General features: G+C 46.1%; 1 protein-coding gene across 5 annotated transcripts in view; it reads left to right on the top strand.

The window, feature by feature from the left end:
* Positions 1 to 26,468, top strand: part of LOC129819896 (uncharacterized) — a 103,253-nt gene extending 76,785 nt beyond the window's left edge. For 4 of the 5 annotated variants that reach the window (XM_055876583.1, XM_055876582.1, XM_055876581.1 and 1 more), the window contains 17 exons: positions 3,078 to 3,188; positions 3,296 to 4,705; positions 4,779 to 4,955; positions 5,093 to 5,170; positions 13,081 to 13,214; positions 13,285 to 13,407; positions 13,814 to 13,871; positions 13,968 to 14,477; positions 14,648 to 14,731; positions 14,882 to 14,935; positions 15,018 to 15,155; positions 15,418 to 15,551; positions 15,989 to 16,172; positions 20,577 to 20,750; positions 21,192 to 23,516; positions 24,566 to 24,616; positions 24,871 to 26,468. In XM_055876583.1, the coding sequence (XP_055732558.1) occupies positions 3,078 to 3,188; positions 3,296 to 4,705; positions 4,779 to 4,955; positions 5,093 to 5,170; positions 13,081 to 13,214; positions 13,285 to 13,407; positions 13,814 to 13,871; positions 13,968 to 14,477; positions 14,648 to 14,731; positions 14,882 to 14,935; positions 15,018 to 15,155; positions 15,418 to 15,551; positions 15,989 to 16,172; positions 20,577 to 20,750; positions 21,192 to 23,516; positions 24,566 to 24,588 (5,717 nt within the window). In that variant the 3' untranslated portion in view covers positions 24,589 to 24,616; positions 24,871 to 26,468. The remainder of the gene's footprint in view (positions 1 to 3,077; positions 3,189 to 3,295; positions 4,706 to 4,778; positions 4,956 to 5,092; positions 5,171 to 13,080; positions 13,215 to 13,284; positions 13,408 to 13,813; positions 13,872 to 13,967; positions 14,478 to 14,647; positions 14,732 to 14,881; positions 14,936 to 15,017; positions 15,156 to 15,417; positions 15,552 to 15,988; positions 16,173 to 20,576; positions 20,751 to 21,191; positions 23,517 to 24,565; positions 24,617 to 24,870) is intronic. The other variant, XM_055876584.1, reaches the window with a different exon arrangement.
* Positions 26,469 to 26,572: the final 104 nt, after the last annotated feature.

The raw sequence follows: 26,572 nt of genomic DNA, 5'->3' as shown, positions 1-26,572 counted from the left end.
CTTAAAAAAAATCCCGCTATGCCCACCGACAAACCATCAAACAAGCAAAGCGTCAATACAGGATTAAGATTGAATCCTACTACACCGGCTCTGACGCTTGTCGGGTTGTGGCAGGGCTTGAAAACTATTACAGACTACAAAGGAAAACCCACACGCGAGCTGCCCAGTAACGTGAGCAACCAGATAAGCTAAATGCCTTTTATGCTCGCTTCAAGGAAAGCAACACTGAAGCATGTACGAGAGCACCAGCTGTCCTAGATGACTGTGTGATAACACTCTTAGTAGCCGATGTGAACAAAACCTTTAAACAGGTCAGCATTCACAAAGCCGCTGGGCCAGATGGATTACCAGGACGTGTACTCAAAGCATGCGCGGACCAACTGGCAAGTGTCTTCACTGACATTTTCAACATCTCCCTAGCCGAGTCTGTAATATCTACATGTTTCAAGCAGACCACCATAGTCCCCGTGCCCAAGGACACGAAGGTAACCTGCCTAAATGATTACCGCCCCTTGGCACTCACGTCGGTAGCCATGAAGTGCTTTGAAAGGCTAGTCATGGCTCACATCAACACCATCCTCCCAGACACCCTAGACCCATTCCAATTCGTATACCGCCCCAACAGATCCACAGATGATGCAATCTCAATCGCACTCCACACTGCCCTTTCCCACCTGGACAAAAGGAACACCTATGTGAGAATGCTGTTCATTGACTACAGCTCAGCGTTCAACACCATAGTGCCCACAAAGGTCATCACTAAGCTAAGGACTCTGGGACTAAACACCGCCCTCTGGATCCTGGACTTCCTGACGGGCCGTCCCCAGGTGGTAAGAGTAGGCAACAACACGTCTGCCACGCTGATCCTTAACACAAGGGTCAATCAGGGGTGTGTACTTACTCCCCTCCTGTATTCCTTGTTCACCCACACCTGTGTGGCCGAACACGACTCGAACACCATCATTAAGTTTGCTGACGACACGATAGTGGTAGGCCTGATCACCAACAACGATGAGACAACCTATAGGGAGGTCAGATAATTGGCAGTGTGGTGCCAGGACAACAACCTCTCCCTCAATGTGAGCAAGACTAAGGAGCTGATCGTGGACTACAGGAAAAGGTGGGCCGAACAGGCCCCCATTAACTTATGGCTGCAATCCCGTTAACGGGATGATATGACAACAGCCAGTGAAAGTGCAGGGCGCAAAATTCAAACAGAAATCTCATAATTAAAATTCCTCGAACATACATGTATCTTATACCATTTTAAAGGTAATCTTGTTTTTAATCCCAAAAAAGTGTCCGATTTTCAAATAGGCTTTAGAGCGAAAGCACCACAAACGATTATGTTAGGTCACCGCAAAATCACAGACAAACACAGTCATTTTCCCAGCCAAAGACAGGAGTCACAAAAAGCAGAAATAGAGATAAAATTAATCACTAACCGTTGATGATCTTCATCAGATGACACTCATAGGACTTCATGTTACACAATACATATATGTTTTGTTCGATAAAGTTAATATTTATATCCAAAAATCTCAGTTTACATTGGCGCCATGTTCAGAAATGCCTCCAAAATATCTGGAGAAATAACATAAATACTCATCATAAACTTTGATGAAAGATACATGTTTTACATAGAATTAAAGGTAAACTTGTTCTTAATGCAACCGCTGTGTCAGATTTCAAAAAGCTTTACGGCAAAAGCACAATATTCAATAATCTGAGAACAGGGTTCAGCCACAAAAGGAAACCATACAGTTACCCGCCAAAATGTGCAGTCAACAAAACTCATAGAAAGCATTATAAATCTTCACTTTGCTGATCTTCGTCGGAATGCACTCCCAGGACTCCCACTTCCACAAGAAATGTTCGTTTTGTTCGGTAATGTCCATCATTTATGTCCAAATAGCTATTTTTGTTAGTGTGTTTGGTAAACAAATCCAAAGTCAGGAAGCGCATTCATGAAAGCAGACGAAATGTCAAAAAGTTCCGTAACAGTCAGTACAAACATGTCAAACGATGTATTGAATCAATCTTTAGAATGTTTTTAACATAAATCTTCAGTAACGTTCCAACCGGAGAATTACATTGACTTCAGATGTGCGATGGAACAGAGCTCCCTCTCATGTGAACACGCATGATCAGAGCATGGTGTGGTCATGATAGACCTTACTCAATCCCCTCTCATTCGGCCCCCCTTCACAGTAGAGGCATCGGACAATGTTCTACAGACTGTTGACATCTAGTGGAAGCCGTAGGAAGTGCAAACTCATCCATATCTCACTGTGAATTCAATAGGGTCTTGGTTGAAAATCGACCAGCCTCAGAATTCCCACTTCCTGTTTGGATTTTTTTCTCAGGTTTTTGCCTGCCATATGAGTTCTGTTATACTCACAGACATCATTCAAACAGTTTTAGAAACTTCAGGGTGTTTTCTATCCAATACGAATAATAATATGCATATATTAGCAATTGGGACTGAGGAGCAGGCAGTTTACTATGGGCACCTCTGGGCACCTTTCATCCAAGCTACTCTATACTGCCACTGCAGCCATAAGAAGTTAACAAAAATATTATCTTCATCCTTTATATTTCCTACACAATGTAAAGGATGTGAACTTGACATACACAGTGTGAAATCTCTTCAAGTTACAACATTTTAGTTATACAATTGTCACAAAATAGACATTAATGTTCCATAGACCAACTCTCATCATTCCCCACATCTGGATGTTTAGAAATATTGTCCCAGTGTTCATTTTTGGGCGTTAGCGTTTTTGGGCTGCAAAATGTCTCTGTAACAGAGAAACATTCCAATCACCAAAAAGAGTTCCCTGCTGAATACAATTTACGATTGTCGTGAGGTGTCATAAATCCCCCACATCAATCCCTACTCCCCGCTGCGGGTGAGAGGGGTCTAGTGGATATTGATCCATTGTAACCTGATCTTTGGATCCTCACAGGTGAGTCGTGACACTTTTATTTAGCTGAAACTGTTCTTTGGCTGAAACTGTTCTTAACTGAAGTTAAAGCATCTGCTGTGTATCCACTCATCGTTTCATCTCTCTCAGGTATGTGTGGGGCAGAGTCACGTGAGACCGAGGGAGTGTGTCCTCTCCCTGTCAGTCTATCAGAGGAGGAGAATGACCAGACGCCCCAGAGGCTCCTGGTTCAGATCTCAGGTGAGCCACAGAAATATCTCTATCTGTCCATGGGGGAGTGGTTCTTTACCTGAATGCCATGATATAACGTTGCTCTTTCTCTCCACCCTTCTCTCTCGCTCTCCCAGTGTTTTTGGGAGAAGACCAGGAACCCCTACAAGTACCTTCCCCATTCCTCCAGGATCAGCCATCCCTTACTTCCATCCCTCTCCCCCTCTCTTCCTCAATCCCCCTTTCTACCTCTCTTTCCACAGTTGTCCTATCTACCTCACCCTCCCTCTCTTCCTCCATACCATCCCACACGCCCTCTTTGTCCACAGAGAATACGACACACTCCTCCCCTGTCTCTGTCCCTGTTCCTGCACCTCTCTCAGCTCTGAGGAGCTCAACACATTTGAAGGACTGGGAGACTTCCCTGAGTCCAGAGTGGTGGGAGAGGAAGAGCCCAGAATGCAGAGAGACACAGATGCTTCTAGAAATACCAGACAGACACACTCTTCTGGAATACTCGGACAGAGACAGACAGGCTCATCTGGAATACTCTGAGAGAGTCAGACGGACAGACTACTCCGAGCGAGACAGACAGGCGGACTACTCCGAGCGAGACAGACAGGCGGACTACTCCGAGCGAGACAGACAGGCGGACTACTCCGAGCGAGACAGACAGGCGGACTACTCCGAGCGAGACAGACAGGCGGACTACTCCGAGCGAGACAGGCAGGCGGACTACTCCGAGCGAGACAGGCAGGCGGACTACTCCGAGCGAGACAGGCAGGCGGACTACTCCGAGCGAGACAGACAGGCGGACTACTCCGAGCGAGACAGACAGGCGGACTACTCCGAGCGAGACAGACAGGCGGACTACTCCGAGCGAGACAGACAGGCGGACTACTCCGAGCGAGACAGACAGGCGGACTACTCCGAGCGAGACAGACAGGCGGACTACTCCGAGCGAGACAGACAGGCGGACTACTCCGAGCGAGACAGACAGGCGGACTACTCCGAGCGAGACAGACAGGCGGACTACTCCGAGCGAGACAGACAGGCGGACTACTCCGAGCGAGACAGACAGGCGGACTACTCCGAGCGAGACAGACAGGCGGACTACTCCGAGCGAGACAGACAGGCGGACTACTCCGAGCGAGACAGACAGGCGGACTACTCCGAGCGAGACAGACAGGCGGACTACTCCGAGCGAGACAGACAGGCGGACTACTCCGAGCGAGACAGACAGGCGGACTACTCCGAGCGAGACAGACAGGCGGACTACTCCGAGCGAGACAGACAGGCGGACTACTCCGAGCGAGACAGACAGGCGGACTACTCCGAGCGAGACAGACAGGCGGACTACTCCGAGCGAGACAGACAGGCGGACTACTCCGAGCGAGGCAGACAGGCGGACTACTCCGAGCGAGGCAGACAGGCGGACTACTCCGAGAGAGGCAGACAGGCGGACTACTTAAGGGGAAACAGACAGACGGAATACCTGGCATCTCAGAGCTTACATCAGACTACAGAGCACTGGGTGACAGGGCAAGGTAAGTGTCTGTGTCTGTGTCTTTGTCTTTGTCTGTGGTGACTGTTTCAAACAGCTTTCCTCTCTCTCTTCAGTGACCTCCATGGACACAATGCTGTACAGTACTCCAACAGAACCGGACGAAGACCAAGAACACACACATCATCACAGTGAACACGCACATCAGCAGGGTGAACACGCACACTTTGAGCAGGCCCCAGCAAGCTGGCTCAGTGTTCCACAGGTGTATCTGCTGCCGGACACACCCGCAGGTGAGAGAAGGCTTCTTGTGACAATGGATGTATGATTGACTGTGTTTTTCTGAGGAATACTTGGTGTTTATAGGCTGAATGATGTGTCACTCTAATAATACTTGGTGTTGATTAATTGTCTGGTGTGTCACTCACAGCAAAGAGGGTTGTCGGCCCCAGCCACCTGTCCAAGTACCTGAAAGTGAAGGGCCTTCACAACACAGAACCGATCATAGGTCAGTTGTGTGTGCGTGTGTGTGTGTGTGTGTGTGTGCGTGCGTGCTCCAGATCTAAGATGTTTGGTAGAATGTAGAGCGATCTCTTCGATTGTGTGTTAGGGTTTAATAGGGAACCGGGTTTAATAGGGAACCAGATTTTCCGCCCCAAACCCACTACAGTTTCCCTGGATAAATAACTGCGAGAAACCGGTATATTATTCGTGCATCAAAGCAGGGACCGAGAGACTGAAAAACAGCTTCTATCTCAAGGCCATCAGACTGTTAAACAGCCACCACTAACATTTAGTGGCCGCTGCCAACATACTGACTCAACTCCAGCCACTTTAATAATGGGAATTGATGGAAATTATGTAAAAATGTACCACTAGCTACTTTAAACAATGCCACTTAATATAATGTTTACATACCCTACATTACTCATCTCATATGTATATGTATATACTGTACTCTATACCATCTACTGCATCTTGCCTATGCCGTTCTGTACCATCACTCATTCATATATCTTTATGTACATATTCTTTATCCCTTTACACTTGTGTGTATTAGGTAGTAGTTGTGGAATTGTTAGATTACTTGTTGGTTATTACTGCATTGTCGGAACTAGAAGCACAAGCATTTCGCTACACTCGCATTAACATCTGCTAACCATGTGTATGTGACAAATAAAATTTGATTTGATTTATAATACAACTTTTGAGCTTCCAGTAGGGTAACTACTTTTATTAATTCAGAAAATGTCAGATGTGTAGCAGAGCTTCACTAAAACGAATGCCACGAGGCAGGATGCTAAATCTGCAAAGGGAGAGTAAAGTGTAGCCTACAGGCGGTTCGACAAGTAGATTGATCTGACATGCAGGCCTACACCCCGAACACATGCGAGACAAGTGTAGCCTACAGGCGGTTCGACAAGTAGATTGATCTGACATGCAGGCCTACACCCCGAACACATGCGAGACAAGTGTAGAGAGAGTAGTGGGGGCTGCAGTAAGTGCAGTCTTACCTCAAGCCAATGCAAGCACTGGATGAAATTCTTGCAGAAATGGTTACGAGCATCACGTTCTCCTTCATACCATTGCAACAGTGCCAGCTCCAGGCATAAGCAACATAAGCAGTCGCTTGGGGCCCCAGTCCGCTAGGGGCCCATCAATCAATCAGTCAAATACATTTACATTTAAGTCATTTAGCAGACGCTCTTATCCAGAGCGACTTACAAATTGGTGCGTTCACCTTATGACATCCAGTGGAACAGCCACTTTACAAACAGTGCATCTAAATCTTTTAAGGGGGGGGGGGGGGTCAGAAGGATTACTTTATCCTATCCTAGGTATTCCTTAAAGAGGTGGGGTTTCAGGTGTCTCCGGAAGGTGGTGATTGACTCCGCTGTCCTGGCGTCGTGAGGGAGTTTGTTCCACCATTGGGGGGCCAGAGCAGCGAACAGTTTTGACTGGGCTGAGCGGGAACTGTACTTCCTCAGTGGTAGGGAGGCGAGCAGGCCAGAGGTGGATGAACGCAGTGCCCTTGTTTGGGTGTAGGGCCTGATCAGAGCCTGGAGGTACTGAGGTGCCGTTCCCCTCACAGCTCCGTAGGCAAGCACCATGGTCTTGTAGCGGATGCGAGCTTCAACTGGAAGCCAGTGGAGAGAGCGGAGGAGCGGGGTGACGTGAGAGAACTTGGGAAGGTTGAACACCAGACGGGCTGCGGCGTTCTGGATGAGTTGTAGGGGTTTAATGGCACAGGCAGGGAGCCCAGCCAACAGCGAGTTGCAGTAATCCAGACGGGAGATGACAAGTGCCTGGATTAGGACCTGCGCCGCTTCCTGTGTGAGGCAGGGTCGTACTCTGCGGATGTTGTAGAGCATGAACCTACAGGAACGGGCCACCGCCTTGATGTTAGTTGAGAACGACAGGGTGTTGTCCAGGATCACGCCAAGGTTCTTAGCGCTCTGGGAGGAGGACACAATGGAGTTGTCAACCGTGATGGCGAGATCATGGAACGGGCAGTCCTTCCCCGGGAGGAAGAGCAGCTCCGTCTTGCCGAGGTTCAGCTTGAGGTGGTGATCCGTCATCCACACTGATATGTCTGCCAGACATGCAGAGATGCGATTCGCCACCTGGTCATCAGAAGGGGGAAAGGAGAAGATTAATTGTGTGTCGTCTGCATAGCAATGATAGGAGAGACCATGTGAGGTTATGACAGAGCCAAGTGACTTGGTGTATAGCGAGAATAGGAGAGGGCCTAGAACAGAGCCCTGGGGGACACCAATGGTGAGAGCGCGTGGTGAGGAGACAGATTCTCGCCACGCCACCTGGTAGGAGCGACCTGTCAGGTAGGACGCAATCCAAGTGTGGGCCGCGCCGGAGATGCTCAACTCGGAGAGGGTGGAGAGGAGGATCTGATGGTTCACAGTGTCGAAGGCAGCCGATAGGTCTAGAAGGATGAGAGCAGAGGAGAGAGAGTTAGCTTTAGCAGTGCGGAGCGCCTCCGTGATACAGAGAAGAGCAGTCTCTGTTGAATGACTAGTCTTGAAACCTGACTGATTTGGATCAAGAAGGTCATTCTGAGAGAGATAGCAGGAGAGCTGGCCAAGGACGGCACGTTCAAGAGTTTTGGAGAGAAAAGAAAGAAGGGATACTGGTCTGTAGTTGTTGACATCGGAGGGATCGAGTGTAGGTTTTTTCAGAAGGGGTGCAACTCTCGCTCTCTTGAAGACGGGAGGGACGTAGCCAGCGGTCAGGGATGAGTTGATGAGCGAGGTGAGGTAAGGGAGAAGGTCTCCGGAAATGGTCTGGAGAAGAGAGGAGGGGATAGGGTCAAGCGGGCAGGTTGTTGGGCGGCCGGCCGTCACAAGACGCGAGATTTCATCTGGAGAGAGAGGGGAGAAAGAGGTCAGAGCACAGGGTAGGGCAGCGTGAGCAGAACCAGCGATGTCGTTTGACTTAGCAAACGAGGATCGGATGTCGTCGACCTTCTTTTCAAAATGGTTGACGAAGTCATCTGCAGAGAGGGAGGAGGGGGGGGGGGGGGGGGGGGGAGGATTCAGGAGGGAGGAGAAGGTGGCAAAGAGCTTCCTAGGGTTAGAGGCAGATGCTTGGAATTTAGAGTGGTAGAAAGTGGCTTTAGCAGCAGAGACAGAAGAGGAAAATGTAGAGAGGAGGGAGTGAAAGGATGCCAGGTCCGCAGGGAGGCGAGTTTTCCTCCATTTCCGCTCGGCTGCCCGGAGCCCTGTTCTGTGAGCTCGCAATGAGTCGTCGAGCCACGGAGCGGGAGGGGAGGACCGAGCCGGCCTGGAGGATAGGGGACATAGAGAGTCAAAGGATGCAGAAAGGGAGGAGAGGAGGGTTGAGGAGGCAGAATCAGGAGATAGGTTGGAGAAGGTTTGAGCAGAGGGGAGAGATGATAGGATGGAAGAGGAGAGAGTAGCGGGGGAGAGAGAGCGAAGGTTGGGACGGCGCGATACCATCCGAGTAGGGGCAGTGTGGGAAGTGTTGGATGAGAGCGATAGGGAAAAGGATACAAGGTAGTGGTCGGAGACTTGGAGGGGAGTTGCAATGTGATTAGTGGAAGAACAGCATCTAGTAAAGATGAGGTCAAGCGTATTGCCTGCCTTGTGAGTAGGGGGGGAAGGTGAGAAGGTGAGGTCAAAAGAGGAGAGGAGTGGAAAGAAGGAGGCAGAGAGGAATGAGTCAAAGGTAGACGTGGGGAGGTTAAAGTCGCCCAGAACTGTGAGAGGTGAGCCGTCCTCAGGAAAGGAGCTTATCAAGGCATCAAGCTCATTGATGAACTCTCCGAGGGAACCTGGAGGGCGATAAATGATAAGGATGTTAAGCTTGAAAGGGCTGGTAACTGTGACAGCATGGAATTCAAAGGAGGCGATAGACAGATGGGTAAGGGGAGAAAGAGAGAATGACCACTTGGGAGAGATGAGGATCCCGGTGCCACCACCCCGCTGACCAGCTGCTCTCGGGGTGTGCGAGAACACGTGGGCGGACGAAGAGAGAGCAGTAGGAGTAGCAGTGTTATCTGTGGTGATCCATGTTTCCGTCAGTGCCAAGAAGTCGAGGGACTGGAGGGATGCATAGGCTGAGATGAACTCTGCCTTGTTGGCCGCAGATCGGCAGTTCCAGAGGCTACCGGAGACCTGGAACTCCACGTGGGTCGTGCGCGCTGGGACCACCAGATTAGGGTGGCCGCGGCCACGCGGTGTGAAGCGTTTGTATGGTCTGTGCAGAGAGGAGAGAACAGGGATAGACAGACACATAGTTGACAGGCTACAGGAGAGGTTACGCTAATGCAAAGGAGATTGGAATGACAAGTGGACTACATGTCTCGAATGTTCAGAAAGTTAAGCTTACGTAGCAAGAATCTTATTGACTAAGATGATTAAAATGATACAGTACTGCTGAAGTAGGCTAGTTGGCAGTGGCTGCGTTGTTGACACTACACTAATCAAGTCGTTCCGTTGAGTGTAATAGTTTCTACAGTGCTGCTACAGTGGCTAGCTAGCAGTGTTGATTACGTTACGTTAAAAGAACGACAATAGCTGGCTAGCTAACCTAGAAAATCGCTCTAGACTACACAATTATCTTTGATACAAAGACGGCTATGTAGCTAGCTATGTAGCTAGCTACGATCAAACAAATCAAACCGTTGTACTGTAATGAAATGAAATGAAAATGTGATACTACCTGTGGAGCGAAGCGGAATGCGACCGGGTTGTTGAGTGCGGAAGTTCTATTCGGTAGACGTTGGCTAGCTGTTGGCTAGGTAGCAGTGTTTCCTACGTTAAGGACGACAAATAGCTGGCTAGCTAACCTCGGTAAATTAAGATAATCACTCTAAAACTACACACTCTGAACTACCCAATTATCTTGGATACGAAGACAGCAAAGACAACTATGTAGCTAGCTAACACTACACTAATCAAGTCGTTCCGTTGAGTGTAATAGTTTCTACAGTGCTGCAATTCGGTAGACGGTGGACGTTTGCTAGCTGGCTAGCTGGCTAGCTGCTGGGCAGATAGCAGTGTAGACTGCGTTAGGACGACGAAATACGATAATTAAGCAATTATCTTTGATACACAGACGGCTATGTAGCTAGCTAAGAAGAAATTGCTAAGGTTAGACAAATCAAACCGTTGTACTATAATGAATTGTAATGAAATGTAATGAAAAGTTATACTACCTGCGGAGCGAATGCAAATGCGACCGCTCGCTCCAAACCGCTATAAAGCCCATTTTACATCAGCCGATGCCAAAGTGCTATACAGAAACCCAGCCTAAAACCCCAAACAGCAAGCAATGCAGATGGAAAAGCATGGTGGCTAGGGAAAGTCCTTAGAAAGGCAGAAACCTAGAGAGGAACCAGGCTCTGAAGGGTGGCCAGTCCTCTTCTGGAGATTAAAAGAGTACATTGCCATTAAGGCCAGATTGTTCTTCAAGATGTTGAAGAACCCTCCCTCTCAAATAACATAATGTTGAGAGTTAGAATAGTAAAATACACAAGGTGCAATTTCGAAATTTGTTTGAGCATCTGTTTATTTTTTCTGCCAGTAACTAGGTTTCCATCCAATTGGCGACAGATTTTTTTTGCTAAAGTTTTCATGTACCGACTAAAAATCAAAAGTTCAATGTGTTTCCATCGCATTTTCAACTTTACCAATAGTTTTGTGACAAACTGTTTGTATTTGTATTTATTAAGGATCCCAATTAGCTGTTGCCACGCAGCAGCTACTCTTCCCGGGGGCCAAACACATTAAGGCACTTGACATTACATATAAAACATTACATCATATAACATTATTACACCACTACATATCCACAATACAACATGTTCAATACCACCATACAACAATATCACAATGTACACTACCATTCAAAAGTTTGGGATCACTTAGAAATGTCCTTGTTTTTGAAAGAAAGGCAAAAGAAATTGTCCATTAAATAACATAAAATTGATCAGAAATACAGTGTAGACATTGTTAATGTTGTAAATGACTATTGTAGCTGGAAACGGCTGATTTTTAATGGAATATCTACATAGGCTTCAGAGTCCTATTATCAGCAACCATCACTCCTGTGTTCCAATGGCACGTTGTTTTAGCTAATCCAAGTTTATCATTTTAAAAGGCTATTTGATCATTAGAAAACCCTTTTGCAATTATGTTAGGACAGCTGAAAACTGTTGTGCTGAATTAAGAAGCAATAAAACTAGCCTTCTTTAGACTAGTTGAGTATCTGGAGCATCGGCATTTGTGGGTTCGATTACAGGCTCAAAATTGCTAGAAACAACTTTCTTCTGAAACTTGTCAGTCTATTCTTGTTCTGAGAAATGAAGGCTATTCCATGCGAGAAATTGCCAAGAAACTTTTTTTATCTGATTCTATTGCTTACATCAGTTACCTGATGTGGAATAGAGTTCCATGTAGTCATGGCTCTATGTAGTACTGTGTGCCTCTCATAGTCTGTTTTGGACTTGGGCACAGTGAAGAGACCTCTGATGGCATGTCTTGTGGGGTATGCATGGGTGTCTGAACTGTGTGCTAGTCGTTTAAACAGACAGCTCGGGGCATCCGAGTGGTCTAAGGCACTGCATCCTAATGCTTGAGGTGTCACTACAGATCTGGGTTCGATCCCAGCCTGTGTCAAAAGGCCGTGACCGGAGTCCCATGGTGTGCTGTATAATTGGCCCAGCGTCGTCCGTGTTAGTGGAGGGTTTGGCCGGGGGGGGGCTTTACTTGGCTCATTGCACTCTAGCGACTCCTTGTGGCGGGCCGGGCGCCTGCAGGCTAACTTCAGTCGTCAGTTGAAAGGTGTTTCCTCTGACACATTGGTGCGCCTGGCGTCCGGGTTAAGCGGGCGGGTGTTAAGAAGCGCGTTTTGGTGGGTCGTGTTTCGGAGGACTTATGACTCGACCTTCGCCTCTCCCAAACCCGTTGGGGAGTTGCAGCGATGAGACACGATCGAAATTGGCGAGAACAAGTGGGTCAAATACAACAAATAATAATAATAATAAGCCTGGAGCAGGACCTGCATTGCAAACAGCATTGTGTGCTACATACAATAGACTGTGCTACAGTCCAATTTTATCTTGAGCTCTTACTTAAACTCTACCCCCACGTAGCCTGCCCCTGTAGCTCGTCATCACTGGCCCGACTTGCGAAAGTGATGCGCAATCTTCGTCACTTTCTCCACTATGCTGCGCAGCTCCCCTCAGCAGCTCCCCTCAGCAGCTCCCCTCAGCAGCTCCCCTCAGCAGCTCCCCTCAGCAGCTCCCCTCAGCAGCTCCCCTCAGCAGCTCCCCTCAGCAGCTCCCCTCAACTCGTATCCTACTGGTTGTCTGTTTCGTCGTGCTCCCCATCTTCAGCATAAACACCACGTTTATGTAGGCAGAGGACTCACATTTCATTTATTTTATGCTGTGGCTATATTTGGATGTGATGTAGGCTAGCCTATGTGTTTTGACCAACGTTTTGTTTTGTGAAAAGCCCGATTCATTATTGTCGTACTGTATGTCGGGTGCTGATATAACATTCCTATGAATAGCCTATGCCTACGTTAACAAAGAAGGCCCAGATATACCTTAAATTTGTTTTATTAAGTGGTTTGTTCATTTGAACTAGTTCGGGGTGTTTCAAACCCCAATGACATAAATAAACATTTAAAACACGACCATGCGAGATTATCAATTACTTTATTTGTAAGCTAACGATTGGTAACGAATGCAATTTTTTTGTATAATACACCTTAGAATGGCACATTATTCTGTCCGACGGTTTTATATGCTTTAGAATGACACTTCTGGTTTTGGTGGGAAATACAGGGTTACCCTGGAGATAAATGATTTATTCTAGAGATGGAATGTTTGTAAAATACCGGGAAAATATTGTGTGTGTGTGTGTGTTCCAGGTCTGGGCAGTGTGGTGGAGTGTAGAGGTATATCCCAGGCTACGTTTTTCATATGTGTGAGCTGTGCTGAGACTCTCTCCAGTACACACATCTGTGAACACATCATCAGTGCGCAACACCAGCAGTGCTACATGGTGAGTGACATCACTAGCAACTATGAAAGTGTGTGTGTGTGTGTGTAATATGTGAATGTGTTCTTAACAGTTTTCCCAGTATAGTCCTATGCGCTGTGATTGGTTGAGAGAGCAGCAGCAGCCTCCGAGTCCACAGCTCCTCAGGAAGGTCGCTTCAGCACTGTCACAACTGGAGGTGGATCTAGATGCACAGGTAAACATGGAAACCTTTGGGTTCAGGGGTCAGTGCATGGTCAACACAGGGTCATTGAATGATTTAGGGTGTAGATGGGGTCAAGGTTAAGGCTTATTTATACCCTACGCAGAACGCAACATAAGAACTACAATTAGCTACGCAAAATGGAGATCATTTTGCGTATCTTACGTACATAAGGTATACATTAGGCTTTAGAGGTTAGGGGTCAGGGTTCTGGACAGGGATAAGGTTATTTGTAAGCATACTGTTGGTTTTGGTGGTAGTCAAGCCTCTATCCATTTGTGTAAGAAAAGACCGAACAACAGGATTTTCTAACCACACTTGTCTGTCGATCTGTGATGCCACCGCAGACTGGAATGGGACTCATAGATCATAATGTACCTGTCTTTGTTGTGTTGCCTAGGTGATGCTGCTGGATCAGATGTGGTATAACCTTGTGCAGTCAGCTCCATTCTACGAAGGTGTGTGTGTGCCTATGTCTGTGCGTCGGTGGGTTCGTGCCGTGTATTTGATTGTATTGTATTTGATGATCTGCTGACTGATTTTTGTGTGTGTAGCCATGAACATGCTGCAGGAACAGAATCAGAATGCCCTGTGTCTACACACAGCAAGCAGACACCAGCTTTATCCTCCACTTGGTCCTGACCCAGCAACGGAGCAGGGCTTTGACCAGAACCACAGAGTGATGGATAAACTGACCATGGATCAGATTGAGCCCCATCAACCCCTGCAGACAGCAGATACAGTGGCTGGTAAACTGACTGGAGATCAGCTGGAGTCAGGCCAGTGCATACAGACCGCAGACAGATGGCCAGATAATCAGAACCCGGATCAGCCCCAGTTGAGCCAGAGCTCAGAGAGAACAGAGCCAATCAGAGACCAGACACCACAGAATCATAATTCTGAGCCAATCAGAGACCAGACACCACAGAACATTGAGCCAATCAGAGCCCAGATGCCAAAGAATTCTGACCCAATAAAATCCCAGACACCACAGAACACTGAGCCAAAAAGAGCCTGGATGCCACAGAACTCCTCAGAACCACATCTGAACCAAGACAACACAGGTGAGAGGACGAGGGATGAGATTGTTTACAATTGTTCAACATGGTACTCTTACTTGGATTGGTGACTACTGTATTGGTCAGAGTTTACAGTGATTTAAAGTATGTAATTATTGTATTGGTTAGAGCAATAGAGGTCAGATAGGTTTCAACCTCTCTTCCTCTCCCTTCAGTCATTATCAAACAGGAGCCTGTGGACCCCAAGATGGAACCTCAGACCCATCCTCAGACCCAGCCTGAGGTGGACCCCTTAAAGGGTAGGAAGCATGAGTTTCTACTGACCAATGTAACAACACAGTGTGGTCATAGACATAGTAACTTAGTTGTAATTACAAGCTGGTACAAACATATTTATGTTTTTGGGTTGTTACGTATTTATTAACCGCTGTAGTCCTCTCCTCTGTCAGATTCCCTGTATGGACACAGAGTCCAGTTCTCCCCAGATGTACAGAACCTGGCTGGTGAGACTGAGATCGAGAGACACACACAGAATTGACTGCAATGGTGACAGAAGTAGATGATTGTATGTGTGTGTTCTCTCAGGTGTGTGTGAGGTGGAGTACCAGGGTACCGTCCTAGGACACAGCCAAGAGGTGACACGTATAGGAGGGGCCACAGAGAACTCCCTTCACTCCACCAAGAACCTGAGAGACTCCGTCAACAACAGCCTGCCTCTGGTCGGTCAGTGTCTCAGGAGTGTGTTCAGATAACAGTGTTTAAACCTGAGAGACTCCGTCAACAACAGCCTGCCTCTGGTCGGTCAGTGTCTCAGGAGTGTGTTCAGATAAGTGTTTAGTACCTTTGTCTTTCTACCTCTGTGAGTCTGTATTCACTGTGTATGTGAGCGAGCGTGTGGTGTGTGCCACAGTACTGTAAGGGCTTTGTCATTCTCTCTCTCTCTCTCTGTGTGTGCGTGTGTGTGTGTGTGTGTGCGTGTGTGTAGGTCTCAGTGCAGTGATAGAGTGTTGCAGTGAGGGCCAGGTCTCCTTCTACCTGTGTGTGTCGTGTGGCAGCAAAATTGAAAAAACTCTACTCATCAGCCACGTCCTCAAATACAGACACCGACAGATATACCTGGTGAGGCACACACACGTACACACCTCTTACTCAACCATTACACACACTAGATACTCATGTAAATGGTGATTGTAGAACAATGACACAACTAAAAAGAAATATAATTAAAATAATCTGTCATGGAAAGTTTGACATATGCCTTAAGACAAACTTTTTTTGAAAGAAAATGGGGAAAATGGAAAGCTTTCACAAACCAGGTATTAAGTATACCCTGGTGAAAGCCAATATCATAATTGCTTTCATATATTGTACTGTTCCTACCTTATGGCATGAGTTATTTTATTTTTTGCTTTTGTTTCTGCATTTCTGTTTAATGCTCTGTTTTATATTGAAAAAGTGAAATAAAATCCAAGTAAAAAAAAATATAAAAATTAATATTTAAGGTACACTCACCACACATCAGCTAATCTCCGCTAGTCTCTCCCCGCCACGCCCAGACAATGAGGTACCCGTGGTATTTCCTTGGTGTGGTACCAGCCCGAGGGTTGGCAGAACAGTCCAGACTGATGCAGATTGCTAAGGAGGTGGAGGAGCAGAACCATGATGAGCCTGGCACGCTACAGGAGGTGATTCTGGCCCCTGCTGACTTTGACCAGATCAAACGGATGCTGTTTGATAAAGGTGGGTGATTGTTGATAGACTTCTGGGTGATCTGGGACTAGTGTGATTATCTGCATGTTGCTTCGGAACCTGTAGATTTAAATTTCTCACTCACTCACTTCTCTTTCTTTTTTTTTAAGGGGGTAGATCAGCTTTAATATTGTGGCTTCCATCAATGTAATTGTCTGCATCATTTCCTATCTCCAATATATATTTTTTGCATGTCTAACAGTACAGCCAAAAGTTTGAACACACCTACTCATTCCAGGGTTTTTATTTTATTTTTGCTATTTTCTACATTGTAGTATGATAGTGAAGACATCAACATTAGGAAATAACACATATGGAATCATGTAGTAACCAAATAAGTGTTAAACAAATCAAAATGTATTTTATATTTGAGATTCTTCCAACTAGCCAGCCTTTGCCTTGATGACAGCTTTGCAAACTCTTGGCATTCTCTCAACCAGCTTCATGAGGTAGTCACCTGGAATGCCTTTCAATTAATACGTGTGCTTTATAAAAAGTAAATTTGTGGAATTTGTTTCCTTCCTAATGCGTTTGAGACAATTAGTGGTGTTGTGACATGGTAGGGATGGTATACAGAAGATGGCCCTATTTGGTAAAAGACCAAGTCCATATTATGGCAAGAACAGCTCAAATAAGCAAAGAGAAATGACAGTCCGTCATTACTTTAAGACATGAAGGTCAGTCAATACGGAAAATGTCAAGAACTTTGAAAGTTTCTTCAAGTGCAGTCGCAAAAACCATCAAGCGCTATGATTAAACTGGTTCTCATAAGGACCGCCACAGGAAAGGAAGACCCAGAGTTACCTCTGCTGCAGAGGATAAGTTCATGATTGTGTCACGAGAATTTTAAATCCCAATGATGATAACTAAACAGTTATTTAAGCTTTGACCAGTCCCCGAGGTTTGTAAGACCCTGGGTTTAATAATAATTAGGCAAAGACTCAGCTTCTGCAAAAGGTCCGTAAGGTTTATTCAGAGAACGTTCTAAAGTCAAAAATGCAAAGACATGTCATTTTATAACCCCCCCCACCTACTTACACGCACACACAGACACACAAACAGTAGGTGGGCTGTATCTTTCCCCACAGTCCTACTTACACGCGCACACAGACACACAAACAGTAGGTGGGCTGTATCTTTCCCCACAGTCCACATTCCTCGTTTATCACTACCAAGCTGGCAGTTCCATGCCGTTCCCTCCCTCCCTAGATTAGAGGGACCTTGGAAGGAGCCTCTTTCCTGCTGTCCTTTGTTCTCTCAACTCTCACACCACTACACAGCAACACCATGGTCTCGTCACACATATTATGGAATTATGACTACTAACACATTTCATACAATTATATGATTTCAGGATGGAATCCTTTAGTCATTACTTTAAACATATAAATTCCCTTATCATAGAGTTACCAGCCTCAGAAATTGCAGCCCAAATAAATGCTTCACAGAGTTCAAGTAATAGACACATCTTAACATCAGCTGTTCACAGGAGACTGTGTTAATCAGGCCTTCATGGTTGAATTGCTGTAAAGAAACCACAACTAAAGGACACCAATAAGAATGGACTTGCATGGGCCAAGAAACATGAGCAATGGACATTAGACAGGTGGAAAGTCCAAATTTTAGATTTTTGGTTCCAACCTCTGAATCTTTGAGAGACGCAGAGTAGGTGAACGGATGATCTCCACATGTGTGGTTCCCACCGTGAAGCATGGAGGAGGAGGTGTGATGGTGTATATATATATATATATATATATACACTGCCAGCGCCCTGCAAAATGACCTCCAGCAGGCCACAAATGTGCATGTGTCTGCTCAAACGGTCAGAAACAGACTCCATGAGGGTGGTATGAGGGCCCGACGTCCACAGTTGGGGGTTGTGCTTACAGCCCAACACCGTGCAGGACGTTTGGCATTTGCCAGAGAACACCAAGATTGGCAAATTCGCCACTGGCGCCCTGTGCTCTTCACAGATGAAAGCAGGTTCACACTGAGCACATGAGCACATGTGACCGAGTCTGGAGACGCCGTGGAGAACGTTCTGCTGCCTGCAACATCCTCCAGCATGACCGGTTTGGCGATGGGTCAGTCATGGTGTGGGGTGGCATTTCTTTGTGGGGCCGCACAGCCCTCCATGTGCTCGCCAGAGGTATCCTGACTGCCATTAGGTACCGAGATGAGATCCTCAGACCCCTTGTGAGACCATATGCTGACACATGCACATTTGTGGCCTGCTGGAGGTCATTTTGCAGGGCTCTGGCAGTGCACCTCCTTGCACTAAGGCGGAGGTACCGGTCCTGCTGCTGGGTTGTTGCCCTTCTACGGCCTCCTCCACGTCTCCTGATGTACTGGCCTGTCTCCTGGTAGGGCCTCCATGCTCTGGACACTACGCTGACAGACACAGCAAACCTTTTTGCCACAGTTCGCATTGATGTGCCATCCTGGATGAACTGCACTACCTGAGCCACTTGTGTGGGTTGTAGACTCCGTCTAATGCTACCACTAGAGTGAGAGCACCGCCAGCATTCAAAAGTGACCAAAACATCAGCCAGGAAGCATAGGGACTGAGAAGTGGTCTGTGGTCACCACCTGCAGAATCACTCCTGTTTTGGGGGGTGTCTTGCTAATTGCCTATAATTTCCACCTTTTGTCTATTCCATTTGCACAACAGCATGTGAAATTTATTGTCAATCAGTGTTGCTTCCTAAGTGGACAGTTTGATTTCACAGAAGTGTGATTGACTTGGAGTTACATTGTGTTGTTTAAGTGTTCCCTTTATTTTTTTGAGCAGTGTATGTATATATATATATATATATATATATATATATATATATATATATATATATATGTGTGTGTGTATATATATTTTTTGATATATTTGTATATATATATATATATATCTTTTTTATTATTATTTACCAAAACATTTCTGTAGCAATGAAGGTCCCCAAGAACACAGTGGCCTCCATCAATCTTAAATGGAAGAAGTTTGGAACCACCAAGACTCTTCCTAGAGCTGACCACCCGGCCAAACTGAGCAATCGGGGGAGAAGGGCCTTGGTCAGGGAGTTGACCAAGAACCCGATGGCCACTCTAACAAAGTTCCAGAGTTCCTCTGTGGAGATGGGAGACCCGTCCAGAAGGACAATCATCTCTGCAGCACTCCACCAATCAGGCCTTTATGGTAGAGTGGCCTGAATGCCAAGCGTCATGTCTAGAGGAAACCTGGCACCATCCCTACGTTGAAGCATGGTGGTGGCAGAATCATGCTGTGGGGATGTTTTTCAGCGGCAGGGACTGGGAGACTAGTTAGGATCGAGGCAAAGATACAGAGAGAGCAAAGTACAAAGAGATCCTTGATGAAAACCTGCTCCAGAGTGCTCAGGCCCTCATACTGGGGAGAAGGTCCACCTTTTAACATAACTACCCCAAGCACACAGCCAAGACAACGTAGGAGTGGCTTCAGGACAGGTCTCTGAATGTCCTTGAGTGGCCCAGCCAGAGCCCGGACTTGAACCTGATTGAACATCAGTGTAATCACTGCCAAAGGTGCTTCAACAAAGTACTGAGTAAAAGGTCTGAAAACTTATGTAAATGTGATATTTGCAAATATTTCTAAAAAACAGTTTTTGCTTTGTCGTTATGGGGTATTGTGTGTAGATTGATGAGGGGGGAAAAAATATTTAGTACATTTTAGATTAAGGCTGTAACATAACAAAATGTGGGAAAAATCATGGAGTCTGAATACGTTCCGAATGCACTGTATATCCAGTATATCCAATATATTCATGATTTCCTTAAGTGCATTCGGGTGATAGTTTGTAGTGTTTTCTTTACGGTGCATTGAAGTATTTAAAACTAAATTATAATCTCCCACCATAATAATAGAGTCTTGTATTGCTTGTAGGCTTGATAAATTATTATATATATTTTCAAAGAAGCGTGGATCATCGTTATTTGGACCGACTAGATTAATGAGCCAAATATGTTTATGGTCCAATGACATATTTAAAGAAATCCATCTACCTTGCAGAATCTGTTTGGACAATTTGCCCATTCGGGTAAAAATTATTGCTAATTAATATCACCACCGATTTTAAGTTTCTTTGCCCATGGGATAAGTATATTTCGCAAGCCCACCGCCCCAACCACACAATCCTTTTTCCACACAACTTCATTTAAAATTGTTAAATGACTTTCATGTAAACAATATATATTATATTCCTTCTCTTTCAGCCAGGTAAATATTGATACTGTTTTTTCTTATTGTCTGCTTTGCCATTACAATTATAACTGGCTATACTTATTTGACCATTTACCATAATGAGATACAAGTTTCAACTCTGTTTATCATAATATATGTTTGTAAACCTCTCTCCCTCCCTCCCTCTCCAGCTGTATCCCGTTTGCAGGAGATCTGTAGAGAGCAGAACCAGACTGAACTCCTCACCATGGTCACCAGCAAACCTGAACCAATAGTGGTCAAGCAGGAGATTGTGGAGTGCCAGGTGGTCTCCCATCAGGCCTTGGGGCAATTCCTACCGACACAGAGATGTAGGAGAAACACTGGTGAATTGAATACTATCTTACTGTTAAGCTACAAAAAAATTATCATAATACTGTAATTATAAACTGGGTGGTTCGAGCCCTGAATGTTGATTGGCTGACAGCCTTGGTATATCATACCGTATACCATGGGTATGGCATAGCAAATATTTGTACTGTTGTAATTATGTTGGTAACCAGTTTATAAAGCAATAAGGCACTTCGGGGGTTTGTGGTATATGGCCAATATTCCACAGCTAAGGGCTGAATCCGGGCACTACGTGTGGCGTCATGCATAACATTTACATTTACATTTAAGTCATTTAGCAGACGCATAAGAACAGCCCTTAGCCGTGGTATATTAGCCATATACCACACTTTGGGCCTTATTAAGTATATCTCTCACTCTCTATTAAATTAAAATAGATCTCTCTCTTTCTTCCTCCCTCCTTCTCTGTCTCTCAGGAAAGCGTTGTTCTAACGTTGAGGGGTCAGAGGTGAGGGGTCAGCAGCAGTTGAAGAAGAGAAAGGTGTCTAGCCCCCCTGAGGGTCACACTGCCCCTGTCATCTGTTTGTCATCTCCTGAAGTCACCAAGTCTTCTGACACACACACTGTCAACCAGACACACACCATCACACCCTCACCCACACAATCCAACACAAAGCCAAAACTCACACCCTCATGCACACACTCTGACTCTCAAACTAAACTTAAACCTTCACGCACACACCCCAAACCCAATTCAACCGCCCCAGAATATACTAGACCCAAACTCATTCCTCATTCTGCCACCAAGCCCTCCGGTATCCCTGCCGACAGCCTGACTGTTGCCAAAGAGTCCTCTAGCAAGAAACCCACTCACACACTGTGCAAACCCACACACACACTATCCAATCCCCCAAAAACACTCTTCACCAGTAGCCAGAAGCTCACTGACAAACATTCGGACAAGAATGAGTCTCAGAAACATACTGAAAAGGCTAAACCTACTCGCACACAAAGTGAACGCACGCACAGAAACCGCACACACACTCGCAAACACAGTGACCTCACATGCACTGACAAAGCCAAAGACAGACACAGTGACAGGACCAAACGCAGACACAGTGACCGCAAACACACTAACAGACATTCTGACCACTCACGCTCTCACACCCTCTCTAAGAGACATAATCATAGCTCCAGCCGTTCCTCCAAAGCCTCCCCCATAGCTAGTCCCTCTGAGCCCCCCCTGCTCTCCCCCTACTCCCCCGCTGCATTCTCCCCCACCAGAGCCACTTCTGCAGCGAGCCTAAGCCAGGTCAAACCCAGCCAACCATCCTGCCTACTCAACAAACAATTACCCAAACAGTCCAGCCAACCAACCAACAGACCCCCCAACCCAACCTCAGCAGTCAGACCTCTCCAGACCCAGGCCAACCCTCCCAACAACACCTCTTACCCCCACCTGCACCCAGCAAGAACGGGACCCAGTACCCCCCCACCCGGACCCATGACCCCCCAACCCCCGGCCATCCCTCCCTGCCTCACTCCTCCACCCCAGCCAGATCCTGTCTACTCCTCTGGGGTTAAGAAGAAGACTTCCATTGTAGACTGTGATCAATTTGTGGAATACTTTGTCTCTTTGTTGCGCTCCCCCCACTTTCCTCCTGCCCTAACCACCCCAGAGAGGGCAGAGAGCGCTGAGGCTCATACCAGGGCAACAGGCCCTAACCCTGGAGGGGAGGAGATGAGGGGTGACTCAAAAGGTCATGCCATCGCCATAGTGGCGGCATTACCCAACCTGCTAAAAAGGAAGCTATCCCTACAGGAACCCGAGGACAGAGACCCCTGGAACTACGAGAGCCGACAGTTCACCCCCAACTCCAAACCTAACCCCAACTTCCAGAACCCTAACTCCAAACCTAACCCCGACTTCCAGAACCCTAACCCCAACTTCCAGAACCGTAACTCTAACCCCAACTTCCAGAACCGTAACTCGAACCCCAACTTCCAGAACCCTAACTCGAACCCCAACTTCCAGAACCCTAACTCGAACCACAACTTCCAGAACCCTAACTCGAACCCCAACTTCCAGAACCCTAACTCGAACCCCAACTTCCAGAACCCTAACTCCAACTCTAACCCCAACTTCCAGAGTTCTACCCCCACTGCTAATGCTACACTAGTCCAGGGGGGTTACACTGGAGGGGTTACAGTTTCCTCTAGCCCTAACCCCACTGACCCACAGCCTCCAGAGATTCTACCTGGTTCCACCTACCCTGGTTACACCTACCCTGGTTACACCTACCCTGGTTACACCTACCCTGGTTACACCTACCCTGGTTCAGGTTACGCTGGAGTTGTCAGTGTTAGTCAGTTCAACTCCCCCATTAACCCTATCCCCAGCCCCAGTAACACACAGCCACAGGCAATGTGGTCTGGGGGCAACTGGGGAACAGGCTACCCAGAGGCAGGCTACCCAGGGGCAGGCTATGTTACAACGGGTCAGGCTGGTACTTCCTACCCTGGAGCTGTCTCTTCTGGAAGTGGAGCAGGCTACCCTGGAGTTCTGCTCTACCCAGAGATGGGCTACTCAGACATGGACTGCCGTGGACAGGCTTACCCTAGGTCTGGGACTGGACTCGGCTCTGCTGGGACTGTTATGCCCCCAGGAAGCCTCTACTCTACCACATCATCTCCAGCCAACCCCAGCTATTTGGCCTTGACCCAGCCATCACTTGATCCAGCCAGCTACTCCGCCTGGACTGCTACTGTCACCGGGGTTGCCATTGAAACCAGCACAGCAGGTACTATTATTGGTGGTTGGTACCCATGGGCCAACTTCTTCCTCAGACCCCCTGCCTATTATGTTCTGCCTCAGCCAGCACGGAAGTGGGCACACTACTGCAGCAATGTCATCAAGACCAAAAACAACCAGCCTGCTAAAGCTACGGCTAATGCTACGGCTTATACTACTGCTAATGCTACCTCTCCTCTTACGGCTACCCCATCTCCCTCGGCTAGCACTGTCACTGCAGCTACCACTTTTCTCCCTTTTGCTTCTCTTAGCGCGATGGCTAACAGCTAGCACCTCTGCTACAGATTTAACTAAAGCTGCTTCACCCACTACTGATGCCAATGTTACGGCTACTAATGCTATGCTAAGCGATGCTATGGCGATGCCTGCCCCTCCCCCTCCCAGCATGGAGGAAGGGTCCTGCCCTCTGTGGCCATATTAAGACAGAGACTGTCCCAGTGTTGTAGTGCTGGGTGATGAGTGCTCTGTTTATTGCTTTACAATATCTTTGCTGTAACACTGTAATGCACTTGTCTTTTTCTACTAACTGACTTTGCTGATAACTACTTTGTTGAGGGAAAATGTACTTGCTACAATTGCGATATGTTGTCTCACCTAGCTATCTTAAGATGAATGCACCAATGTAAGCCACTCTGGATAAGAGCATCTTCTAAATTACTAAAATGTGATAATGTATTTGCTGTACTGTATAACTAAACTCAGCGAAAAAAGAAACATCCTCTCACTGTCAACTGCGTTTATTTTCAGCAAACTTAAAATGTGTAAATATTTGTATGAACATAAGATTCAACAACTGAGACATAAACTGAACAAGTTTCACAGTCACGTGACTAACATAAATGGAATAATGTGTCCCTGAACAAAGGCCCCCCCTTTGTTCAGACAAAATCAAAAGTAACAGTCAGTATCAGTATTAAACCCTTTACAATGGATTGTTATGAATTATCTTTGAAAGACAGGGTCCTGAAAAAGGGACGTTTTTTTTTTTTGTTGAGTTTACCAGTAATTTATCTTGTATGTGTGTGTCTGTTTCTACAGAGTATCTGCCACGCCCTCAGTGAGGACCACGCCGGCCTAGATTTACTTAACGTGAGTTAAGCTCTGCTACCCGATCCCGGCAGGCCCCAACATTATACATTGGGTTAAGGCCGGGTACGGCCCGTTTTTTCATCAGTGTACGGGCAGTGCTCGAGTATCACTAAATTGATCACTAACATTTTGAAGCTGAGCCATTTGCTCCTGCTCTGCTTCCAGTACAGTCATATCTGACTGAGATCATAACATTGTGTCAAAGTGCTTAAGAAATTAGGGAACTGACCAGAGTGTGTGTGCATGTGTTCCAGGTGAAGCACTGACTGCTGGACAATCGCTGGACTTGGAGGAGACGCACACACATATACACATACACACACACACACACAAAGATTGATAAAGTAACATTTTGTTACCGAATGTCAGTTTTAAAATGAACGATTCTTGGTTTTCCTCTATTTTGTATTACTTAAAGGTAACCCTCTTGCCAGAGCTTGGTGGCTCAGCATAAGTAGTTACAGCCCTGTGGGAGGGGCCTACTCTTGTCAGAACAAACTCCCATCCAATCACTTGAAAGCTGTTTAATTTCCATGACTACTTATTGTGGCATAAGAGGAGCAAACAATATTTTTTTATGTTTACTACTATTTTTTTACATTTACTTTTTTAAAGATACAAGACAGTATATTTTAATGGCAAACCAAGCGAATGTTATACTCAAGCAATGTTCACCATTTAAATAAGGCATAAAAGATTCAGTTGATGTTTTCTTGAATGTGGATTATTATGTTTAATGTGAATATTATTTTTGTATCTTATACGTTGGTAATCATTTACACTCGTACCTGCATACAGGTTAAAAATGGCAGATTTGGGGCACTAATAAGCTCCTAAATTGGAATGTAGTGGCTGTTCAGTAACATGCTATACATGACGTCAGAGCTCTGGCTGTGTGCCTCCCAGCTCTGTATGGGTTTTGACTGACAGCCGTTCTGAACTTGAGCACCGTGCGCAACAAGAAGTTGCCCCCATCTCTCCCGGTAACTGGCCAACTTTTGATATGTTTTTGTTGTCTGAGTGAGCGAAATGCTATAAATTGAGATTACTTGTATTTTGAAAGATGAGAATTTGAGGATTATAATAAATACCGCTTTGATGTCATATAAGCAAGATAAACACCTATGAGTCCAAATGTGCACTTCACATTCCCGAATCATAAAACTCATGTTTACTACAGTACCGCCATGTTTTATGTAGTTACAAGATGACATGGCATCATACCCTGGGTTGTTCTGAACAGAGTGAGCCTATGTTTCTTTATTGTGACGAAAACTAGAGGTTCCACACGCACCGAATACACTCATGACTCCTTTCTATGGCCCCAACATGACCATCTGTTTCTCTGAACTGCCTTGTGAAAGCATAACACAATAAGATTGTATTTTATGACTCATTTTGGCATTAGAACAAGAATAGAATAGAATAGCAATAGAACAAGCTTTCAAATCATGCCCACCCTACCCACATTGTGATTTATAATGGACTGTTTTTGGGTTGCGTAAACAACAGCAGTAATTCTGTGATGGCGGGAATGCAGGGTTGTGTTCCAAATGAAACAAGTGTGCTTGCTCTAGTTCCTCAACGGCACAGCTAGGAGAGATCAAAAAATACTTTCTAGTTGAAGACTCTTTGAGTCATAGAAGTGCATTGAAATTATTTAGGAACTGTGCACACTTTGGAGAGGCGTGTGGCCACTTGGAGACACCAGTTAGTCCTCTCACTCAAACTCTTGTCATTTTTTTGTTTTATGTTGCACCTTTTCCAGCAATAGTCTTGTCATGTTACTGAATATATCCAGAGTGTCAACAAATGCTGCGGAAAATACAGTAAATGTCAAATGCACATTTAATCAACAGTGTGATGTTTGGAATCAGTCTTGTGTCAGATGAACTGTTGGACTCACCTTTGGTCTAATAATTTTCACATCTCCAAACTTTTCCCTTTCAATTGCTA

The sequence above is a fragment of the Salvelinus fontinalis genome, chromosome 22 (genome assembly GCF_029448725.1).
Source record: "Salvelinus fontinalis isolate EN_2023a chromosome 22, ASM2944872v1, whole genome shotgun sequence".
NCBI lineage: Eukaryota > Metazoa > Chordata > Actinopteri > Salmoniformes > Salmonidae > Salvelinus > Salvelinus fontinalis.
The sequence above is the reverse complement of the archived record's forward strand: the minus strand, read 5'-3'. Positions and strand labels throughout refer to the sequence as shown.